The 25,281-nt window shown below is 39.8% G+C and overlaps 2 protein-coding genes across 3 annotated transcripts in view; one reads left to right on the top strand and one right to left on the bottom strand.

Annotated features, from left to right (window-relative positions):
- The window catches only part of MYPN (myopalladin), a 55,331-nt gene that overhangs the window by 11,564 nt on the left and 18,486 nt on the right, over window positions 1–25,281 (top strand). Inside the window, exons 3-12 of one of the 2 annotated variants that reach the window (XM_021529040.1) lie at window positions 4,937–5,112; window positions 6,531–6,582; window positions 8,599–8,746; window positions 10,505–10,576; window positions 10,793–10,934; window positions 11,503–11,526; window positions 13,868–13,984; window positions 14,405–14,774; window positions 16,841–17,377; window positions 19,693–19,837. In XM_021529040.1, coding sequence (XP_021384715.1) covers window positions 4,937–5,112; window positions 6,531–6,582; window positions 8,599–8,746; window positions 10,505–10,576; window positions 10,793–10,934; window positions 11,503–11,526; window positions 13,868–13,984; window positions 14,405–14,774; window positions 16,841–17,377; window positions 19,693–19,837 — 1,783 coding nt within the window. Of the gene's footprint in view, window positions 1–4,936; window positions 5,113–6,530; window positions 6,583–8,598; window positions 8,747–10,504; window positions 10,577–10,792; window positions 10,935–11,502; window positions 11,527–13,867; window positions 13,985–14,404; window positions 14,775–16,840; window positions 17,378–19,692; window positions 19,838–25,281 lie in introns of those variants that run through there. The other variant, XM_031505160.1, reaches the window with a different exon arrangement.
- Window positions 17,411–25,281, bottom strand: part of PBLD (phenazine biosynthesis like protein domain containing) — a 61,911-nt gene continuing 54,040 nt past the window's right edge. Inside the window, exon 9 of the mRNA XM_077784792.1 lies at window positions 17,411–17,481. Within this exon, the coding sequence (XP_077640918.1) occupies window positions 17,426–17,481 (56 nt within the window). The 3' untranslated portion in view covers window positions 17,411–17,425. The remainder of the gene's footprint in view (window positions 17,482–25,281) is intronic.

Here is a 25,281-nt window from a genome sequence, read left to right as displayed (position 1 = left end):
ATCCAGCACCAGGGCTCACTGAGGGAAAAAAATACTGGATGGTGGAGCAAGAGATGAAATGGGGAACTGATCTGAAACACCAGGACATGGAAAGTTAAGTCCTCTTGGCTGAATTGAGAATGACCTGCCCAACTGTTTTTAAAGATAACTCGCCTTAATGTAACAAGCCCACAGTTCAGAGGAAGCTCATTTGGCCAACCTATCTAGAAATTTCTGGGAGAAGTGACTAATTTTTCAGTGTCATCAGCTGCAGACTGATACCACAGAATGTGTGCCTCCAGCTCACACCTTAGCTGGCAATTAAAGAGCACTACTGCAATTCCTGTTGATTGCTTTGTTCTGACAGAGCTGTGGGTTAGAAACAAACCTTTGAGAGAAATGTGTGGTGTATTTCCAAAGTGTTTGATGACCTCCTTCTCATGCTCCCTTCTACAGCTCTGATTCTCTATGAGTAATGGTAGGTGTGACATTTACTCCCCTCTGTGAGGAGAGCACTCCTTTTTTCCTCAGGTTCAGAGGTGTCTACATTTTTCCAAACGTGTTTGGCACATCACTCTTAGGTTAATTTTACTGATGAATCACATTGCATGGTTTGGCATACACGGCTATGCTGGAAGTGTCATGAGGATTTAATGTTCTAAAAACAGGCTGTATGTCATAAGGTTTCCATGAAAACATTCTTTAACATAGGCATACAAAACCTAAAAGCTGCATTTTATGCTGCTTTGTTTGAACAGACCAGACTTGCAACTAATCACATATTTTTAGAAACTCAGACTCTGCAAGATTAATTAGGATTTTTCTCCCTGGCTGCCAAATGAAAGCACTTCTCTGTTTTAGTGTTCAGTCTACAGCCAAACTTCTCTTACATTCAGCTCCAGTCAAGTCAATGGATTAAGCTCTAGGGTGAATTTGGCACAGGGCTGACATTGCCTGTGCTGAATGTGAACCTCCCTCGCATGAGGAAGCTCTCGCTGCAATCCGTGGCAGGAGTGAAATGTCAGTGGCAGAGTACTGCTACTTCAGCCATGCCACGTATCTCAATGTCAGAACTCCCCTGGAGCTGACATTTCATTGCTACCACGTATGGTGTTTTCACGGCAAGTACAAAATCAAATGTTAACAAGGAAGGAGTAGATACACCATACCAAAGTTTTCCAGGAAGCTTAACTTCACAGGAGACCATTGCTTTTGACTTAAAAGCATTGCAAGAAGACATCGTTCACACAACATGCTCCTTTTTCCAACTTAATATTAAAATACTTGAACATTATGCTGAAAAGACTGACTACAGAACACACTGCATAGAGAACTAAACACAGATTTGAAACAGGAGTTTATTCCTGAAGTTTTAAATTACTGATGCTGCAAATTTGGGACTAACCAAAGGAAAAAATAAATGCAGAAAAACCAATTAACTCAATCCTGCTTCACAGTTTGAGTCTACTTTAGGAATATAATACTTGTATACTGAAAAGAGAAGTGTAAAGATTAGCTTACATGGTGTTTTAAAATTTGCTTATAGGAAAATTAAATTGTGCCTCACAAAAGTGTGATACAGACTTAACTCCCCACAAACACAACAGGTTAATTGGAAAAGCTGATCAGTAACACAGTGAATTCTACCTTAATGGCAATTGTATCACAGCACTTCGTGTAATGTGTTTTGCCCGATGTGCCACTTCAGTAAGGAAACACATTTAAATGGACACATAAATAGAATATCAATGTACTAAGCAAATTATTTTAATGCTCTGAAAAGATGCTGCTGGCAATGAAATCAAATTTCTAGAGCATGGCTATTCTCTTGAATGCTTATTCATATCTGCTAAGGCTCACACGCTCAAACAAGGCTACAATATAAGGAAGAGGCATGGGGTAGGTATATAAAAAGACATGAGTAAGTGCCATGACTCATGTCTCAAAGTACACAGTTGCCTGCATGAATTACACACCTAAAAGGCAACTTGTACATTCATATACCAAATTTGTGCCTGTAGTCACACAACTGCATGAACCTTCTCTCCTGATGTGAACATTTTCAGTGATGACTAACTGCAGTTCTTGAGAACAACAGTAGAATAAACCATAATGTAAACAGAAATTTTTAAAATTCTCCCTTCAGCATCACAGGAATCCTATATAATTCCCAAGTCTGGAACTTGAAAAGGCACTAATAATTGTCAAAGGATATTTTCAATCGACCCTGCAATGCACATTACCATACTTCTCCCTCGGGACTGCTAAGCATTTCCTCTACTGGCTCCTGGTAGGGTTGTTCATCTATCCCAGGCACTGGAGGTTTGTGTTCTGGATGCCAACTACGAGCTGTGGTGTCTGTACCTACACGTATGTGAGGACAGCACTGAACAGAAAAGAAAATGTGATACTCACTTCTGGGGAACCAGACCAAAAAAAACCCTTTGTATCCAACTATTAGTGGTAAAAATTACAGATTTGGGCAAGCCATTATGGGCAAAGTTTAAAATAGATGTAGTAGTTTCTTCTCTTTGAAGAGTTTTGTTTTAGAGTATCTGACAAATCTGTGACAGAATAAGACCACTAAAAGTCAACCAGAAGATGGTAGAAAGATAGTTATTTTTAAAGGAAATATATTTTGAATGGAAATGCAAACCAATAGTTTCAAAATAAAGATAACATAAATAAAGATTAGTATTTTCAAAATAAATGTTAGCAAGAAACTATAAAGCTATTGGAAAATAATTATAATGGTACTGTGATCATGAAATCCTTAAAGAGAGAGGTATTTTATAAATTATGATTTTAAGATCAGTGATTTCACATTTTTAGATTTATTTTTAAGTGCTGCTTCACGCCTTGGGAAAGAAGTCTCTAACTTCTGGTTACACACTCCAGAGCAATAAGTGAATATACACACATGTGTATGTTCACTCTGTTCTTACACCCTCCCCTCAGTGTCTGCTTTGGGCCACTGGCAGGAGAGTGTGCTGGGTTAGGTGGATCTGTAACCTGAGCCACAACACCCAGGGGCTCCTTCCTCATCCTTCCACATGTGCCAGCTCCCCTGGCATCCCTGGAGTTGTGCTGCTGTTCCTGCTCCCTCTTGTGAGAGCACAGCCGCCTCTCCAACTTCCAAAGGTGCTGCATGCTCCATGGGTTTGGTTGGTGGCCAAAGCACTGTCTGCATCTCCAGCAAGCTCCACTGAGGTTTGGGAAACAGCATGAGTGGCTGCTGAAAGCTCCTGGGAGTGAAGTGCAGTCCTAGGCAGTGTCCACAGACAGAAGGTAGCTCAGGGCACCTCTGGTGAGAATGAAATGCAGGGAATTCCCTGTCTGCTGCTCTGGATGGCTTGGACTCATGGGCACAAACAGGGCCTGCTCTTCTGCTCAGCTACAGAATCAGCATTTAAGTGCTAGATCTGTATTCTTCCATACCTCAGAGACTCCTTGAGGCTCCTTTCTCAATTCTGTATTATACTTCTGTTATAGTCTGGGTTTCTGCTCATATGGATTGCTTAGAGATTTTTTTTTTTCAATATATTAATTTGGGGTTTTCTCCATGCTTAATTTGTAGCACAAACTTGCTAAAAAGTTCTGCCAACTGGGTGATCAAAAAAATTTATTTATTCATGTTTTTCTAAAATATCTGAGATGGAAATGCATTGAAGCACCTTATAGTGTAAGACAGAAGATATTAATTATTACAACTTCTTACTTAAAAACCTATCCTTTCCACAACAATCTTATTTTCTGTAGTACCAGCCAAATGTTAACAGGTTCTTTTACCAAGTTACCATAACAGACAGATTGAATGATTGCTAATTTTTTAAAAGTCAATTGAATAAAAAATATTGTTAGTATGACAGCTCCCACCTTCACATGCAGAAGACAGTAGTTAATCACATGGAATTAAGAAAGTCACAGCAAGAAAATACAAATACTTTAGTGGCATTTTATGTCTATCTATCCATCTAAAATCTTCATGAGAGAAGTTACAGTCAAGATGAATGCAGTTAAGTTTGGCTTTTCAAATTTAGCTAGTTATCTATAATTACAGGTATTTCAGAATATTATCTCAAACATTTAACTCTGGATCTTGATACATAACACTACATTTTCTTTATAAAGCCTAGATTTAATTTGAATCTGTTTCTGCAGACCCACCTGCTTTGTGTGCTTCTGTTCTGCCTTGTAACCAGCATCCATCAGCCCTGCCCTCCCCTCCTCCCAGCTCAGAGTGAGCTGGTGGTTACTGCCAGTGACACGTCCTATAGAGCTCTCTGTGGAGGTGTTTTTGTGTGAATTCCTGCATTTTCCACTGAAACAACCCTTCTGAACACTGAGGGACTTAGGAATGCCTGAGCTGAGAGTGTGAAAGCTCTAGAGGGCCCAACAAATTCTTGGATATGTAGCAGTGTCTGAAGAGGAACACAGCAACATCGTGCAGAACAGCATTCCAGGTGCAGCTGTCTCACTGGCTGTTTCTGTGTGGCAGTACCTATTGCAAGAGATCAACTCTCTTACCTTGTGATACACGTCTGCCATCTTTTATAAAAAGCAGATTATGTTAAATATATGACAAAACAAAGACAAATTGCAGTCACATTCTGAATTAACAGAAACTTAAGAAACACGAGTTTGAGGGATATTTGTTAACTTAGAGTTGTGTGGTTTTTGCTGCACATTAAGCCACTACACAGGCCTGATTGTACCTCAAGAGAAATTCAGAGCTGGATTGACAGTGTTCCATTTCAGAGCTCTTTTACTCTTTGTTGACTATTATGAAAATCATCTATATTTTATTCCTGTGACTGTTGATTCAGCACTTACCTGCAGTACTTTGTCAGAACCTTCAGGCTAAACCTACCAATTTTATCATCAGAAAAACTTCAAACATTATCATCCTAGTCATCAACTTGTTTGCACTGAAAAACAATTTCTTTTTGCTTTGCAGGTGGTACTGTGAAGGGAAGGAGCTTGAAAACTCACCTGACATTCAAATTATCCAGACAGGTGACCGACACTCTCTGGTCATTGTTGAAGCTTTTGAGGAGGACACAGGGCGTTACTCGTGCTTTGCTTCCAACATCTATGGAACAGACTCCACTTCTGCAGAGATTTACATAGAAGGTAATGGTACAAGTGTTGCAGAAACTGATGGTTGAAACTGGTCATAGGATTAAGATATAATTATGTATCTTGTTTGCTAACTGTGATAGTTTTTTCATAAGAAAAACCATAGCAGGAGTCAACAATTTCCATCATTACTAATATCATTATTATTTTCCTGTAAAACACTCTTCAGACAAGGGACCAACCCTTACATTTTTTTGTGTTACTTTCCAGAGATTTTATATCTCACTGCAAGATCAAACTCTAAAAATATTCTGATTCTGAAACTACCTTGTATTTTTTCATCTGTGGAATTCCAGTCATTATTACAAATTGAATGTAGGACAGCTTCCTCTTAACTCTTTCTTGGGACATTGTAATCAAAAGAAATATGCCATCAATTTTATATTCTACATGCCCAGTAGATGCTGTAAATCAAACAGAATATATATTTGTAGATTTAGGTATATTTTCTTTCTCCTTACGCTTTTTAGTGCACCTAGTAGGCCTAAGAGTGGTCTAATTATTATATTTCTTTTTTACATTTTCTTGGGTGAGATTTGAGATTGAATCCATTATTGTGCTAGCATGACTATAAACTTAAACACATAGGATTTTTTTTCTTTTTCTCTCAGAGAAGCATACTGTGAGCACCATCACTGAGCACAGTGGGGCCATTCATACATTAAAGCACTGCCCAAAACATGAATTTAGTTCTGCTGTCATTCTTCTTCCACGACCCTAATTTGACAGTGAAAGGACAAATCCTTTTTCAGCACTGCCCCTGACATCAATGGGAGATGTCTGTGCTTGGCAGGCATTTACAAGCTCTCGAGGCAGGGCCCGAGGTCTGCTTTTACCCAGCTCAGTGGGTGCTGGATGGGAGCCATGGCTGATGGAGATGCTCACTGGCAGGAACTGCAGAGAAAAAGCAAATTCCAAGACAGCGAAGGCAGAATCAGAAGTGTAAAATGTCTCAGTAAGTGACAGCAGTTAGCAAAAATAGCAAGTACCTTCTTCACATCGTGGTACAAGGCACTAGCTGGAGAATAAAAGCTACAATTCCAGGTTTCTTTTTTTTCCTTTGTATCTGATAGTATCAGGTGTCTGAGAGAAGAAAGCTCATAATTGATCCACAACAAATACAAAGTAAATCATAGTGGCATTTGAAAAAGAACCCAAGGAACACCCAGGAACTCATTCACTCTTGGATGTTGCTCTCCTTACTCCTCCCAAATCTGCCTTATCCCAACAGCAGTTCTGCACCTTGCACAGTATGGAACGTGGTTCACTTCTCCTGCCATGGGATCTTTGGTCTGGACACAGCTTTGTAACACATACCCATAAAGTGGTCTACAGAAAATCTGAATAAAGGTTTGTATCATGCAGAGAAAAACTCAAAACTTCTCTACTAAATGATTTTTTTTTTTCAACAGGCATCTCTTCTTCTGACTCTGAAGGTGAAATCATCAAAGACGAAATGGATCAGTAAGTTTAAAATCAATTGCACCTTCCATATTTCTTATAGTTAAAAAACCCACAAGTGCAGACATTTCAGTTTGCAGCTTTCCAGACATCATTCTGTTTAGGATTAGTTTGAATTGGTGGGTTGGGTTTTGTTTGTGTGCTTGTTTGCTTTACAAATAGTATGGAACAAACATTTGTTTGCTTTTGTGTCCTCAACTTTGGATTAAGAATTGAAATTTTAATATTAAATATTAATATAAAAGGAAATATGTTACCATAAAGATTGAAAAAATTCTAAAATTAATTTACTAAAACAAAAGCCATTTGACTAGATCCAGCTTAAATGCTGATTTAAGTGTCTGACTTGACAAAGAATGCAGTACAGTTTCTCACATGAAAATACACAAGGTTTTTGGCAGAATATAGGTAGAGATTAATTATTCAGATTTAAGGTAAAGAAATTAATAGATATGCACTAGAGTGAACTAAAGTGATAGTATAAAATACTACTTAAAGAGAAAACACATCAGATGTAATCTAAAATATGGGAAATATTTATTTTTCCTAAATGAAATCCATCCCTTGATGATTTAGAACCTGATCCAATGCTGTTAAAAATCTTTCAGAATCAAAGTCCTTCTATTAACTAGAAAGGGAGTCAGACTGGTTGAAAACTAAAATAATCAGTCTTTTATTTTGAACTCCTTTGTGTGCACAGATTCAACATCAAAAGCAAGCAATGCTTGATAAAAGAGGCCCTAATCAGATAGATTTATGCACCCTGTTGGTTTTTTCCATCACTAAGGAGAATTACACTCATTACAAATGCCAGTTTTTCAAATGCAAAGAGAAGACATTTGCAGTGTATTTGACTGAAGACCTCAGGCTGACAGCAAATCCTGTTGTATGCAATTTACACTTCAAGGTCATAAAGTACTCCAGATGGAATTGGTTTATGCACTTTGATAAATGTTAGGGGCTTTATAAAACTTAAGGTTAAGAAAGTCTCAGACTTAGGATATACTGCTAATCGGTTTGGGATGAATTGTGAAGTTTTCCATTCTAGCTCAGGCTTGTCCAAATGTCACAGGCTTTTTTTTTTTTCACATTCATCTCATTAGGTGTCAATGTAGGGTTGACCATGACTCTGATCACTTGATGATATCTCTAAATCACTTGCCTGATCAAATTGTGAGGTAATTTTTTTTCCCAGAATGCTGCTCTTACATCATAGTAGGATGTTCTCAAATGATCACATTTATGAAAGATCAGGTTTGCGTGTAGTAAGAATGTCTTCATTTCTGCTTAGCTTCCAGCTGCCATCAAACCAATCTGAATACCTGTAACTAAAGGGAGTTAATATGAGAACAGGTGCTAAAAAAAATTCAAAATCAGTGATCACAACAGTTGTACGTTCAGTCTGAGTAAAGCATCCTCTGTTTTGAAGGCTAGATTTCCTGGGGGGACCTCAAACTGAATTAAAAGACTACCTGCCGACTGTCTGCTTTATTTCACCTAGCAATAAAATGAAAAAGGGTCAACTCTTGCATTGCCATATATAAACAACCACAAAGTGAAGAGGTGCCAATCCACACACTAGCAAAATTGATGATACGTTGGTCAGAAAGCATGTCTCTTTTTTATTTTTCAGCAATTAATTACTGAATCTGTATCCAAGCAACGCATGGTATTTGCATTACCTTAGAGGCCCAACTCTTCACAAAATAGAAACCAGCAGTGTCCTCTGGGAAAGCAGCTTTGCTTTCTCATGCTGCTCTGAGCTGGTAGCAGCCACAGCTGGGTTAAGCCAGGCCATTCATTGCATTTGGTGTGGCTGAAGCAAGTATGAGATCTTGGAGTGGCCAGGTATGCAGGCTGACATACCAAATGCAGCTTTACCTAGGAGAACAGATCAGCTTAGATCCAAGGGAATTCAGTCCCAACAGTGAGGCTGTGACTGAGACAGATGTGACTTAGGGACACACACACAGCTCTAGCTTTGAGTTAGAGAACTTGTTCTTGGTTCATTTTTCACAGAAAACCAAAGCCAGCCAACACCTCTGTGAATTCAGCATCTCCTGCTGTCAGAACTGCAACCAAGCACCAAGAAACCTCCAAGGCACCATCAGCTGAGGTTCAGCCTGTGTCTGTACTTGTCCAGACTGTGTCAACACCAGCCACCCAGGTAGGGAGGACACCATGGCGAATTTCAAGGACTAAGAGCAAGCTCTTAATAAAGTGTTTCTTCTACAATTTGTGACGGAAAACCCCGAATTTTCTAGCATTTGCTTTGCTGTTGAACTGCAGCTTTGAGCCTGGCAGCCATGCAGCCCACGGAGGAGAGGCCCTGCCTGCCAGGAGCCCGGCCAAGGCGGGCACCTTCCTCTGCCCGCTGCCGGAGGAGCAGGAGGCTCGGCCGGCACCGGGAATGTGCACGGGGCCGTGCGGGCTCTGGGGCGTTCCCTTATCCCAAACGGGATCAGTGTTCCCTTATCCCAAACGGGATCAGTGTGCGTTCCCTTATCCCAAACGGGATCAGTGTGTGTTCCCTTATCCCAAACGGGATCAGTGTTCCCTTATCCCAAATGGGATCAGTGTGTGTTCCCTTATCCCAAACGGGATCAGTGTGTGTTCCTTTATCCCAAACAGGATCAGTGTTCCCTTATCCCAAATGGGATCAGTGTGTGTTCCCTTATCCTGCACGAGATCAGTGTGTGTTCCCTTATCCCAAACGGGATCAGTGTGCATTCCCTTATCCCAAACAGGATCAGTGTGCATTCCCTTATCCCAAACGGGATCAGTGTTCCCTTATCCCAAACGGGATCAGTGTGTGTTCCCTTATCCCAAATGGGATCAGTGTGTGTTCCCTTATCCTGCACGAGATCAGTGTTCCCTTATCCCAAACGGGATCAGTGTGTGTTCCCTTATCCCAAATGGGATCAGTGTTCCCTTATCCCAAACGGGATCAGTGTGCATTCCCTTATCCCAAATGGGATCAGTGTTCCCTTATCCCAAATGGGATCAGTGTTCCCTTATCCCAAACGGGATCAGTGTGTGTTCCCTTATCCCAAACGGGATCAGTGTGTTCCCTTACCCCAAACAGGATCAGTGTGTGTTCCCTTATCCTGCACGAGATCAGTGTTCCCTTATCCCAAACGGGATCAGTGTTCCCTTATCCCAAACGGGATCAGTGTGTGTTCCCTTATCCCAAACGGGATCAGTGTTCCCTTATCCTGCACGAGATCAGTGTTCCCTTACCCCAAACGGGCTCCGGGTGCGTTCCCGGAGCTCAGAGGCTGGAAGGGCAGCTGGCTCTGTGAATCACCTTTTCCCCATCTCAGACTGGCTCATCCCCTTTCCAGCCCAGCGTGTTTTCCTCTCCCTTGTTACAGAGCTCATTTGAAATCTTTTCCTTTCAATGAAACCTATTTTAAGCTGAATCGTTTCACTGCTATGTAGATACACTTGCTTGCCACATAACATTTTACTTTCCACATCAGAGGAAAGTAACAGTACTATGTTCTAACATTACCATGCATTTGGAGTAATTTTTGTTGCAAACTGACAGCATATTCACAGCTGTGAATTTTTCCTGATAGGAAAGAGGAGCCATACTTACTTTAAACTGAAAGGTTCACGAGTTTCTCACTTTACGTTTGAAATATGAAGAAAAGATGTTACGATACACTGTACTAAAGCTTTTCTTGCCCTGATTAACTGAGTAAGGCAATAAAGTATTAACAGCATTTTTGCTGTTATCCCATCCAGGAAGATCATCAGCAGTTGTCCACAATAGAATTTCTGTTCATTGCATTAGGTATTTTGCTTTGGACTTCATCCACCAACATCTTTTTTATGTCATTCCAAAAGCACTTTTCTGTTGTATATGAAAAATAAGGTCTGCACACCTAAACATCATCTTGTGATGTTTTGCATTCTACAGGCTCAAAGCCCCACTAACTATTTGCAAGGACTGGATGGAAGACCTATAATTGCTGCTCCTGTATTTACAAAGGTAATTTCTTCTATGACATATTTGAAAAGTAGAGGTCAGATAACGGTAATGAGAGATAACTAAAAATGAGCTCTCAAAAAAAAAAAAAAAAAAAAAAAAAAAAGTTTTTCCTAAGCCATTCAAGGGTTTAAGTGGCTTTATTAAATCTTACTGAAATCAGTATTACATCCAGACCATTAAGACATTTACTGACTGTCTATTCATTTTCTCTAATAGATGTTACAGGATATTTCAGCTTCTGAGGGGCAGCTTGTTGTTTTTGAATGTCGGGTGAAAGGAGCTCCTTCCCCAAAGGTTGAATGGTATAGAGAAGGAACACTGATAGAAGACTCTCCAGATTTTAGGATATTACAGAAAAGTATGTTTCTTGTGTGAAAATATTGTGTCTAATAAAATACAGGCAAGCAACAAAATTGCTAACATAGCAACACTGTGAATTTCTTATTACAACTGTAATTTTAATTTTCAAACGTAGTCAGAACATCTGCAATTTTCTCTAAGTCATTGAAATGCTGAAATTGTGAAAATTCAACAGAAATTCCTTAAATACCACACTAAAGTAAACCTAAGTGAAACAACGGTTCCTCATATCTTGATTTCATGTGGGTCAGAGTTTCAGAAATTGTCTTCAAGACAAAATAAAATTGTGCCAATACTGAAAAACCCCCCACCCAGCTACTTGGAGAATTTATTTCCTATTCCCAAGTTTCAACAGTGCTCATGAGTGTTCACATTGTTCAGTGGCCTTGACATACCATTGAGTAAAAGGCCTGGCTGTCTTTACCTCCCCTTAAACAGATAATTGGATCAAAAGAGTATTCCATCATATTTAGAAGGTCAAACTTTATATTTAGTGCTTAAGGAAAAATAAATATTGGCAAAAATAATTATATTAAATCTAATAATTCTGCTCTTCTTCCCTTTAGAACCACGATCTATGGCTGAACCAGGTGAGGATCATCAAAGGTTCATAATTTTTCATTACATAGATATAGTGGTTTAACCTCACAAAATATTAAATGTTAAAACTTCATTATTTAATTAACATTTATTCTTTTCCTCATGTTCTAAAGCTACAAGTGGCACATGTTTCACTATAGACTGTTCCACAAACATGGAACTTGAGTTAATTCAGTCTCTTTTGCAGAAAATATTTCCACTTTGCTTAGACCCAGTTTTAACGCAGGATTTAAATGAGCTAAAGATTAATAAAATTAATGTATGAGGGTCCCCTGTATATCTGAGGTGCTGAAGTGTTACAGTGAGCTCATGGGCACTCTGTGCTCCCTTCCCTGGGACTCTGTGACTCTGATCAGATAACCCTGGACCCTCCTTCCTGCCCCAATGGGCTTGGTGGAGAGCCAGGGAAGCCCACCCTGTCCAAAGTCTGGATAAACCCCTGACATTTCCTGTTCATCCTCTTTTGCCCCACTCTCCCCATGGACACCACAGAATAAAGAGAGCTGAACCAACATATCTGGGGTAAGAGCCTCTTTTGGAAATCTTTGCCATCTCCTGATAATCCTCCCCTCACAGCCTTGGATCTCTGGGCTAGCCTGATAATTCAGGGGGCTGTGTGAGGGGGAGAACGTCACTGAAGTATATGAGATGAGGTAGCCCTGAGCTATTTTTATCTCGTTTACCATTAGGGAACATTGCATCAGATGTTCAGCCATGTCAGCCATTCCCTGTGCTCCCGACCAGCGTAATGTGAGAGTATCACATCAGGTGTTCCACCCCTGATATCAGCAAATCCTATAAATGGGGCTGGATCTGCTGATACCAAGGATCAGGGCAGGATGTGGGCTACTTCGCATGGTTGGAGCAGAGGAGCCCTATAGCTCTGGTTATTTCTCCATGAGAGATTCACTCTCCTCATTATGCTTTTTGCCATTAAAAATATGAAGCCACTCCTCTCAAGATGGAAAGTTAACAAAAGAGTAATAATTCTTGTGGAATATTAACTTTTGTATTCTCCTTGCCCTATTTGAAATATTTTTACTCCAAAAAGAGTCTTGAAAGAAACTGCCTCTGTCTGAGATTTAGGAATATAAAAATGGAGCCAGAAGCCACCAACACTGTGCTGTTACTGTCCAGTGGCATCACTGCTGAGTAATGTGAAGCAGTTTTTAGGGGATAATCAGTTGGGTGCAGTTGTCACAGCCTCATCACCTGCTGCTCATTCAGAAGGAATGTGGATTTCCATGCATGCAGTGGTTGGCAGATCCCAGCACGATGATCTAGATATTATAATGCCTTAAACTAATTCTGTTATCATACTACTATAATAAACTTTATTCTCCTATAGTTTATAGGAAACAATCTCTTTGTTGCTATTGGGTTTTCCTTGGTGATAACAATCAAGTTTAAGTGTGCAAAAGTACTCATAGAATATTTATCCTGCGAGGTTTTAGGAAAGTCTATTGCAAAATTGTAGAAAAATAATCACTGAGTAGGTGAAGAAATGTTATCAGCCCACATTTAAATTCACTTTAGATATTACTGTTCCTCCTCCTCCCAGCTATGCAGCCAAACCAAAAGACTTCAAATCCCATCCTGGTAGGTATTTATTAGCTGGCACTGCTGCCCTGACGTGTCAGATACTGGTCAGCCAGGAATGTGATAAACCCACACTGACTTTTCTAGATGGAATATATTTTTTTCTAGTACAATTTTGCTAGGATACTTTTGATGCCCATTAGTCATCTTCACAAAGAAGTCAAAAGACAACTTTCTGTAAGCACAGTTAGCACAATCCCTTCTATCTGCAAATCTGCACTGCACTGGTATTTTTGAAAACAACACCGGTATTTTTGAAACCACAACATATATGTATGTGGTTTATATTTATCCCCATTACAGAGTGACTTCAATTGCTACTAGTCAATTATAATTAATCTTTCAATCTTCAGAGATAAAAAATCCCTATTATTTTAGTGAGCTGAGAGTGTGGAGTACACTATATACTTTTCCAAATTAAATTTTAAGTTCTTTTAAGTCTGTACTTCATGTGTTAGGAAAACATTTTCTAATGTTTTCCACACACTGCTGACACCTGTTCTTTGCTTTCATTGGGCATGCTGGAGCACAGAGGGTACCAGTTGCTGCAGACAATGCTGATAACAGCTGCTGCACACAAAGGCTGCCAAAATTGATAATACTGGTAGAACTAGAAACAAACTGAGCAAGGTGGAAGTCCTTAAGGAAATCTCCCCAAAGGTTGTCAGGGTTCTGTGTGTTTGTTCACTGCGTGTTCACTTCAACGACTAACCCTGCTCTGATGCTTTGCAGAGGAGATTTGTACTCTCGTTATTGCTGAAGTATTTTCAGAAGATTCCGGCAGTTTCACCTGTACTGCAAGCAATAAATATGGCACAGTGTCCAGTACAGCTCGTCTGGCTGTCAAAGGTAAGAGTTAGAGTCTTTTGCTCCTCGTAAATACAGCGGAGCAGGCTGTGATTTATGCTGTGTACTGTTGACTCCAACGCAGCTCAAGTTCTGGCAATGTTCTTCATATCAAAAAAGTGTGAGAATTCTCTGGAACAAAACCAATGTTTGTATTTCAAAGATGTAGTGGAATAATTCACTGGGGACATGGCTGAAGACCACGGATTGATTTTCCAAACTGGAACAGTGTCCCTTTTCCCTCTACCTTTACAATATTCCTTTTTCAAGGGAATTTGTTCTTAAACAAACAAGGTCAAACAAGTCAGTGCAACAGCTGGAAGGACATCAGAGTGAGTGTTTTGAACTGTAACTTTTGTGATTTCATTTCACAGTGATTTCTGGCATTTACATATCCCAAAGGTTTGACTTTTCCTTTTCCAGCACCTGAAGACAGCAGTAATGCTGCTGCCCTTCACACGACGAGCTCCATCGACTTTGTAGCCACTGAGCACCAAGCTCCCCCACAAACTCCTTCCAGCCACGGAGCCCACCAAGCACCCAAACCCAAACTCGAAGGTGTTCTTGTGAACCACAACGAACCCAGGTCCAGTTCCAAGGCAGGGCTCCGTGTCCACTTCAAGCTGCCTGAAGATGAAAAAGGAAGTGAATCATCCTCAGAGGATGGACTTGGCACCACAAACCACACCAGACCCAACCATTTCCCAGAGAAGATAAATGGACAGCCAATGAAAATACCAGAGCCAACATCACCATCCAAGGAACCTCCCCCAGTACTGGCTAAACCAAAGCTGTAAGTAAACAGAAATGTAATTCTCAGGAGCATTGCTGATATTATTTAGTATTTATTGATCACAACACCATTGCGCTATAGCAAAAATTGAAGTGCAGAATATAAAGGTTACATGGCATCGGCCTAACTAACCATAACCTTAGAAAACAAATTCTCCAGCGCTAGATTATTTTTTCTGTATATCCCTCTCAGAAAAAGTGATCTCCAGTTTAAAAAGGAAAATGTTTTCCCTTTGAAATGTTATTAATTCCACTATGTTTTCTGCTGCAATCAAAAGGTGAAGTACACTGATCTTATGCAGGCAAAATAAAAGCAGGTTCTTCAAACATATCTTGCTCAATTCTCAGTATGAAATATTGCCCAAAGCAGACATATTCAGGCTTACACATAGTACAGACTGGCAACCAGCAAGCAACTGTCATCCAAAAGGCCATGCTTCATGCCTTGTATGTCCCACAAACGTCATCTCCCCCTAAAACAGATAAAATACTTGGAAATGCTTGATAATGTGAAACCACTTGTACTAAAATGCACCTGCATGACTGGTGCACTGGGAGCTCAAGGGGAAATTTGAAGAAGTAATGTAGTTGTCTTAGAGGACAATTTATGGAATTCACACTGCAGTTTATTAAGAAAAGTATTTTCAGCATTTTTTCAACCTCCTACACATAGTTTAACAACAAGCACACAAACATCTTCATTTAATTTCTTAAATAGGCAGAAGCTTTACCTAAGAGCTGAGGAAGGACTCTATAAAGTAATTCACTGGTTCTCTTAAGCCAGGATGTGATTTCATAGCACAAATATTTCAAGGAGAAGACAGAACTTATATTCCTTGTAGCAGAGGAAGAACTCAGCACACAGGAATTGAATTTGTGAAGCCCACATACATTCATAGTCCTAGATACTTTCTGAGCTGTAGTGAGTTTAAGCGGGGGCAGAAGCCGTATTTAAGTACCCAATACTTACATAAAGCAGAATTTCTCTCAGATCCCTCTCCCAAAAAAGCTGAGTTACAAAGGATTGCTTTATTATGAAGATGTATATATGAAGGGCACAAAATGAGGCCCACACAACTACCAACTCTAACATTCTACTTTATGAAAGCTTGAAATTGCTACCTTTACTTGTCTTTAATGTGATTTCTGTTAAGTATATTGTATAAACTAAGTCTTTTAACTAAAACCAAATTAGGTTGAGTATGTATTTGCTTTGTCAGGTGCAATTATGCTTGGTCTCTACATCTACATTTTCCACTTTTTATCAGTAGTTATTTAATACTCCATAGTTTTTTACACAATCATTTTCCATATCTTCTATGTCTCTTCCATTTTTGGACGGGAAAAAGCTCTCCTGTTCTTCATGTGCTGTATTTCCATATACATAATAACAAAATAAACCACTTGAAAAGGCAAATTATTTTCCTTAATTGCAAAGTAAAAAATCCCTGAACAACTATCTAGTAGATAGCATCTAGAATAATAACTACTGCATGGAATGCAAGTCCTCTCTGAATTACCCTCTCCTGCCTGTCATTGAATGTCAACACCACCTAAACTACATTGGTAGTATATCCTGTGGTGGATTATTACAAAGCTTTATCAGTCAAAGTGCTGGTTTCAGTAACCACTTCAGCAGGAGGTAAATAATGCAACCTGGCTTACAAACACTCATTTAAATTATGATACACCAAGTCTCACTCTTAGGTGCACAAGCAAAGAGGTACTAAAGTGACTTTGGCAATGATATCCCTTAAATATATTTGAGTATGATTTATATTTATATTTCACATACTAAAATGTAAGAATTATCTTCAGTCAAATAATTTGCAGACAAAAAGCTTTGATGCCTGTGGCAAAGAAGAAGACATGAAGGAAAAGGTTATTTTAGTAGAAAACTAATATGCTCCTCTCATAATGTTAGAGAACATGCCATGTAGCAGTTTTCTGTCTCTTACTGTAACATAGGACATTGATTTTTTCTTTCTGAATTCATATATGGAAATGCAGCCAACTGGTTCATTCAGGGCTCAAAACCAATTCTGTTCATCTTTATTTTCTGTGCAGTGATCAGAGCCAGTTAAAACAGCTCCACAACCAGGTCTTGCTTGAGCAACAGCAGGTGCACCAGGCATCTCTGAGAGAGCTGTCATTCAGCAGCACTTTGGTGAATTCTGCTACTTGCCTCTACCAACAGTCCACCTCAACCCTGTGCAAGCAAAGCTCAGCCTTCGGCTACGGCCGCCCCAAGCAGCTCGTGGCACCACAAACGCCCGTGGCAGCCAGCCCCTCTGCCAGCTCCTCAGCCACATTCAGCAGCATCCCCCAGGCACCTCCGAGAACAAACAACATGGAGAACTTCACAGGAGGGTTTACAAGCAAAAGTGAACAGTACCTCCCAAGCCCTAAAGAACCCGTGGTGCCTCCACTAACACTACCTACATGCAGTGTGAAACAGTTTCAGCCCCAGACTGTGACTCCTGCTCCTCTCTCCCCAACCGCACGGATCCAGAACCCAGTGGCTTTCCTCAGTGCTGTTCTTCCTTCACTTCCTACTGCGCCATCCACCAATGCCATGGGACTGCCCAGAAGCACGCCAGCCACGTAAGTAGCAGAAACCACAGGCGCAAAAGCAGGGACACGCAAAGGAAACTAGGATGTATTTCTGTTCAGGTGTTCACTGGGGGAGTCCCTGAAATGCAGGTCTTCTGTAAAATAGGAAAGTGAGTTATTCGTATATTCTGGGCATTTAATCTAACCTTTACATCCAGTAAAGAAAAGAAGGGATATAAAAAGACAGAATTGAAGATAGAGAAATGTGAGCGTACAAAGAAGTATACAAGAATGTGGGGGCTCAGAGATTCATAAGACTGTACTAGCATGAGAAAAGAGGTTTCCTGAGCTTGCAGGATAAGTCACTCCAAGATTCTTTGCTTACACCAGGTATAAAAACATTCATACCTATTGTAAGCAACAAATAAAGTTTTAAAGGTACCTTATACTGCAAAGGTTTTTCTAGTCCTGGTAAAATCTAAGAAATAACTTCTGTAAAGGTTTTTTTTTTGTTGCAATACTTTCAACATTTGAGGTCCCCCAGAAAATCTCAGGAGAGTTAATGGTTTGCACATAAATACTTTAATTAACAACCAGCGTGATTTTTATGACAAAACAGCTACCATGATACAAGCAAATAAGGATGATGATGTACTGGCAATGTGGTGGCCTTGAGAGTTTCTTCTCTACTGGTGGAGTTGAAGCAAATTTCCCTTTTGTGGACTATGTGAACACTGTGTTAGCATGGCTAGCACCTGTACATTGGTACAACTATTTACCCATAGAACTCCAAATCCTGCACAAAGTAAGGAATATTCTCCCTTCTTATCAATGGTACAGTTCAAGGTAGTGGGAGCTATCAGCAAGTCAATCTCCTAACTATCCTGCTGATACTAGATCAGCCAATCTGTTATTACAACAGAAAAATGTGTCCCTGTGTCTATAGCATTCACCACTCTGTGTGCCAAGAATCTTGCCTCCAAACCTGTACTGCACTGCTCCTTGCAGCCCTCCCAGTAGCCCAGCATAGCCCCATAATTGCCATCACCCCATGGCATGTGCCTGGAGCTCTTCCCAGCCCTGGCATCCTGATCAGACACACAGCATAAAGCTGTAAGGTCACAGTGAAGGTTTCCACTTCGGCCAGCCCAAGCAGACCAAAGGCTGTTTGCTGCAAGAGCAAGCAAAAATCAGCTGCAGCTGTCACCAGTGCCCTTCCACCCCTTCAGAGCTGGGGCACAAGTGCTCAGGGGCTCTTCTCTTTGCATGAATGACACTTAATTCTGCCGTGTGCTTTTCTTTTCTTCACTGCTGCACAGGCATGGCCACACAAGTCAGCACAATATGCCTGCCAGGCAGATGACTAGTTAAATATGTTTTCTTCATTTCAGCTTTCCTGGGTCCCAGCCCAGAGCTGAATTCCCACACAGCGAGCACTCATTTTGCTGAGATTCAAATCTTGACCTCTGCATGAGAGAGTCTCAGCAGGGCACAAAAAGTTAGGAAAGAACCTGAGCAGTATCTGTGATAATCTGTAAATACCTATTGAAGCTTCAGCTCCCCTTTTTGGCATTATCAACAACAGCAATTCTGGCTACCAAAGGAGTGAGAGCTCAGTGTCTGCACAACAATACAGGGATGGCACCTTGCCAAGCAATCACCAGTTATGCCTTTACCTAGAGCCTGTTATCAAGATCCCAACACCTGTTCTACTAAACTACCAGAATATTGCACACTTCCTAGTAGTGTCCTGTTACTGTGCTCCAGCACTACACTCTCACTGTCTCCTGAAAGTCTGATTTCAGAATGTAACTATTTTCAAACCTCACTAAAATTAAACACACCACATCTATAAAATAAGAACAAACTGTTGATGTTTGGTCTCATAAAAGGGTGAGAGAAATTAAAGAAGTAGAAGTTTATTGAAAGAGTAAATGATCAATGAAGATGTGAGATAAAGATCAATGAGAAATTGTATTAACTCTTAAAATATTGTCTTATAGCAGTCAAATGTATACATTGTACACCTAAGGTAACACCTACACGAATTTCTTTAGCATTTACTGTGACAGCATTATTGCAGGGTAAATATCAATAGAACTTAGATGTTTGTTGCTGCATCACAACCCTAACTTTGTTTAAGATGTGTGTTTTTAACTACTACTGCATGAGAATGGGATGCCTCATTAAGATAGTACCAAAAAAAAAAAAAAAATAATATCCTGTATTGTGCTTTGGCTCCTGTGTAAATAAAGAATAGGTTCCACCATAATGTATCATAGCATACAGGTGACAAAATATATACATATATACATATATGCATATGCTGGTTGTTGCATGCTAGTATCAGACTTTTCTTTTAATAGCCCAACCCAAGGATTAAAGAAAAACTTGAAGCCTCTGCCATTAGCAACAGAAGATTCCATTCGGGAAAACAAAGTCGCACTTGTAAAGGACCTGGAAAGAAAACTGCATTTCAGAGAGGATGCTAATCAACAGAGTGGTCAGCAGGTAAGAAAATCAAGTGTTAGTAAATGGCACTCATGAACAAGACATATTTGCTGATGTGAGAAAAAAGGTGTTCATGTGGGTGAGCTGCTACACTACTTTAGAGAGGGAGCTTTCGTGTGAGTACTGGTTTGGAATAGGAAACTGGAACTTTAAACAGAAGGTATGAGGGATGCAGCTGTAGAAAATTCACTTTGTGACTGAGAAGCATTTTTCATTTCTGATCATCTCAAAGGCTGGTATGAATGTAAAACTTCTTTATTTTCATGAAAGCTTCTGGACATTGGCTTTTACTTTTTTGCTTTGCAAGTTGCTCAGTTCATTGCACACCCACATTCATACACGCTGTTCTAAAACAAAGAGTAATGAAACAAAATAGTTTAGTATAAGTTTTTGTTTTCTTTCAGTTCAGTTGAACAAAAATGGGCTTTCCGTTTTTTAGCATTATCCTGTATTTCTGAATTTCCAAACTTATATGAATTGACAGGGAAAGTTCTTCTTTGAGAACTTAAAAGAATTTAGCAAAATAAAAAACCTTTTACAAAGTTCAAAGAATAAAACATCAGTTCACTCTTAACTGGAATCAATAAATGCACTTGATCTCCACACTGTCTATGAAACGAAAGAAGAAATAAAAAATTAAATAGTATTTAGAGGTTGAAATTACTAAATCAGGTTCAAGCACCCTGAACAAACAGCAGGACATGCTAAGGACTGTTAGCTGCTCTGCCTGCAGGTGATTATTCTTCTCTCCCCTTGGCCCTGGAGCCCTCCATAGCTGCCCCACCAGCAGGCCTAACACAGCAAATCAGGGCTTGTCCCCATCTGTTGTCAACCAAAGAACTTTTCCCAACATCCATCAGCCCTTCTGACAGAGAACGTGCAGAGAGAAGCAAAACTCCACCGAGCAAAGTCCCCTCTGTGGACAACTGCAGTGTAATCCCTGGGGGTTTTTAATTTTGCTGCTGACCTTTCTTTCTGGCAGACCACACTGCCAAAGCAGTTTGAGCAAAACAATTGGCAAGCAGAAGGTTTTGCAGATGAATCACAAGTGTTACAATTTGTACTCGCTATGCTAGTAAGACAAATTATTTAGAGAGCTCCTGTGAAATACCAGTCAGTCTTTGGAGTTAACTGCATGATGACCTCTTTAGAAACAATGGTCACTACTAGTGTCAAAATTATCTGCTGACAGCAAAAGATATTTATACACTTATTTGCTATTCTGTATGAGACCAAACCTAAATCATGAATTCCTCAAACACTGGAAAAGTTCAAAGGTGGCACTTCTCTAATTGTTACAGCAATTAGAATGCCAATGTCAATGAACTAAAATCAATAAAGGTTTCCTCATTTTCCTCTTGATTTCCAACTTTAATCCCTTCTGATTTTATTCTTCTCATCTGAGAAAAGCCTACTCCAGCAAATTCAAGCCAGCCTGAGTCTTCTCCTCAATGAAGGCAGTGGTTATTTCAACAGAAGCCAGGATGAAGGGTATTTTCCAAAATTCCTATTGCTTTACATTATACAGAACAATCAACATCATGAGAATAATATGCTGGAGTGCTGCATTCACACCCATATATTTTGTCCTGATTTTCCCTCTCACAGTTAACGCAGAATTAAAAAAGGAGACATTTTCATTTCACACATAGAATATCTGTATTAAAACAATTATTGTAATGGTAGGGCAGGGCTTACACTGTCATAAAGACAAATGCAAGTCTTCTCTGTGTGTGAGATCACTGCATAATGGAGTGTAGCATCCAGTAAGAATATCAAATGTTGGTTTCCTTGTATTGTCTACATACTATTTTAAAAATTCCTTCTCAGAAAATGTGTCCTCTGGTGCATTTTTATTTAGAACATTGTACTGGGACCCCGCATTTCAGTAGCAGAGCTCATTCTCATTTACAATACCTGCAGAGCATGCAGGGATCATCCAGAACAACTGCTGCAGATGACAAGCCTGTGCCTTAACGTCCTGGTATTGTCTTGTACTGCTACATAAAGGGCAGTAATGAACAGGAGGGATTTGCATTCTGGTGCTCTATTTATTATCTAAAATTGACTTCCGTATGAAAAATGTTTAGCTCACAAGATGAGATTTTCCTAAGTGTCAGCATTATGCGCTCAGCATGCTATCTGATAATCCAGATGTACTCCTTCTGTTTCATCCAGTACATCATTCATCACCAACAATAAAGAAATCCAGGATCAGAACAGAGCTGGGAATTTTGCTGATGCTGCATGAGACAGAACAGATTAGTCTCTGGGCTTCTACAGTCATGATGACCAGGAGATGCTGACAGAAATACAAATATGACTTTGCCAAGATTATAACTGCACCTTTGATCAAGTATATGCAACAACAAGCTGTTATTTTTACCAGAAAAAATGGCCATGACCCTAATTTCTGTAGATGGTGGCAAGTTCTAGTGCCAGGTGAAATTTCGTCACAACTAGGAGCACTGAAAAAAATGTGATTCAGTTACACCCAAACATCTTCAGTCAGATTTGCTCAGTTCTTTTAAACAAAAGGGGCACTAATGGCTTCATGCAATCACAGGAAGATGTTAGGACAAATCTCAGGACAGAGGAGATCTGACTCAGTGTCTTCCTTGGCTCGAAGACAATTGAATTCCTAACTCTGAACTTCCATAAGGACAGGCTTCGCTCCTTGCCAAGGGGTACGTGTCATCTTGGTGCTGTCCCAGGTTGCTCAAATAATTCAACATTCCTTAACAGCAGGAGAAAAATATGGAAATTCCACCTTTCAGAACAGCTTCTGTAACAGGGGACTTGAGCTAGAAAAACTAGAAAGCTAGGTGGTAGAAAAACACCTCCTCCAGGTCCAAGAATAAAACTTAAGACTTCAGGCATCAAGAACAGGTCCTCAATTAGCAGGACATTTCAAAGAGCATTTCAGCTCAGTGATTAGAGTCCTCTGATGGAGAAAAGGAACAGAGACAGACTGAGACAGAGAAATAAAAAGATAATCACTCTATTGCCCAGAAACGAGAACAAAAATCTCCTGCTCTCTTGTCCTTGCTGTAGTGGATGTTTCAGTATTTCTGCAAAGTGAAAGAGGACAAGAAGCACAAAGAAGATCCCCATCCACTCCTCTCCATCCCCAGAATGTTTTATTGGCACAAAGCTGGGAGTTTTCTCTTGGAGACTGAGATTGAAATGCTGTGAGACCAAGCATCCAAGTCTCATAACCTCAGTGAGTGTCACATAACTGCAGCACTCGATGAAAGGAGAGCACAGTCAGCATTATCTCCACTTCCCAAAATCTGCCACTTTAGTCCACTGGGACTTTCATCTGCCCTACAAGTAAAACATCTCAGTAATCTTCAGTTAGAATGAGTCATGTAGAAACAAAAAGATGTATGGGGAGAAAAGGAAAGAAGGAGACTTTTGGGAGATTTTGGCAAATGGAAAAATATAAATGTGTAATGGAAATTAATTATTTTTCCCCTGGTATTTGAAATCATTCACAGGCTTCACCAATATAAATATATCTATAAATATTTCCTCTGTTAAGAGAGGAAATTCGGCTTTACAAGCAGAACCCAGAAATTAATGATATTATCTCCTCTACATTTTGTTATACTAATAATATAAAATAGAAAAATTATGTAATTAAACCTCAAAATGCTGTACAGTAATAAAACTAAATTAATTACCCATGAAATAATAAAGGAAAGCATAGTTAAATACCAGGGCCTGGTTTATACATTTTAGTTGTAAGAACCACAAATTGTGCTCACATATCTGTATAATTTACTATGAAGACTATCATGTGGCAATGCTGATTGGTTGTGTCTTACATAAGACTGACAGCAGCCTTATTTTTAGGACAAAGAAAAAACCTGCAGCTGTTTAGAAATTATGCACAGACCTCACCTGAATATTCTTCACCTGTGCTAGAGAATACTTGATAAGAAATTCCAGAGCAGAAGAGATGCAGAGTTTGTCCAAAAGCTTTTTGATCACTAAAAGCCAAGGCCATATGCAGATCCCAGCTGATCACACAGGCCCTGACACCAGTAATGCCTCAACACTGATCCCACAGAGCCAGCTCCTCGCAGTTCCCATTCCCTCAGTCTCAGAAAGGCCCACAAGCCACCCAGAACTCTGTTCCCAGGGCACAAAAATTACACTTCATTCAATCACTCCAAAAATCTGCCTCAAAATCAAGCTTCACATAATCTCTCACAGGTCAGCAAATGTAAGCAATTTTAGACTAAGGATGGGAATTTGACCACAAATTCCCTATGGAAGCTTGTCTCTTTGTACTAGAAATGAAAAGAGATTTGAGAATCTGACCAAGACAAATTTCTATTAACATATCTAAACTCTCTCTAATTGTGGCAATGGACATGGAACAACCACATGTGCCTGTCTTCTTAAGACCTAGAGCTAATCAACACCAAAGGTCAGACAGGTTTTCATGGCAGGGATCCTTCCTTGCGGAGCTCCCCATGTCGGGGAGGGAAGCTGAGCTCCTCGTGCTTGCACACACTCACTCCAGCTGCAATTCTGTGGAAATGGAGATGGCAGCTCCATGTGCTTTCTCCTCTGTTTCTTTCGTGCTTAATCACTCTGAACTGTATTTTGAATATTGTCTAGCTAGACAATGACTTGTCAGGCTCTTCATGTGTTTATGTTTGGGCAAGCATGAGATTCATGCCCATATAACTCATCTGCAGGAAATGTATCACCCCTGTGGTACATCTTCATAGGACATGCCAAGTGGAGTAAAGCCTGTGCATTGCATCTGCTGCTTTTGATTCCCACTGCTGAGAGGGGAGCAAGGAGAGGAGAGAGAACACAAATTAATCAGGAGATTTCTGTCAGAGTAGTCTAGATTAGACTGTGAAGTTAAGGAGTGTTACAGCTTGGAAACAGATGCTGAGATGCAATATATGCCACTTTCTTAGACAAACTGTTACATGGATTTAGAATAATTCTGCCAAAAAGGCAATCTAGTAAAAGTTACAAAACTGGGATTAAATTGGGAAATTTGTCTAGCATTGGCATTAAGTTGGCAACAGAATTGTTTTTACATAGTGTATGATAATCAACATTCAAGCAGAGCTCCCCTAGCCTTTCTGTTTATGGCAATTTCCATGAGTTACTATCCTAACGTCAGATTATTTTGACTCTACAAGCTTCTACTGACTGTTAGTATGTATATTCACTAAGATCTGAATCCTGCAAAAGATAAATTTGAACAACAACAGATGCAATATTTTAAAACTCATATTCATATACAAAGGTGCTTAGAATCTAATGGGATTTACTACACTCTATGCAATTCCTCTTTTTTTGCCAAAAATGTTCACAGGTAGCAGAAAGGCCCTAGAGTTAAATTAGTTGACAAGATCTAGGAGACCATGATCCAGCTCTGCTCTGTCACATTATTTTGTGTTATCTTAACA

The sequence above is a fragment of the Lonchura striata genome, chromosome 7 (genome assembly GCF_046129695.1).
Source record: "Lonchura striata isolate bLonStr1 chromosome 7, bLonStr1.mat, whole genome shotgun sequence".
NCBI lineage: Eukaryota > Metazoa > Chordata > Aves > Passeriformes > Estrildidae > Lonchura > Lonchura striata.
Note: the sequence above shows the minus strand (reverse complement) of the source record. Positions and strands in the feature narration are given on the sequence as shown.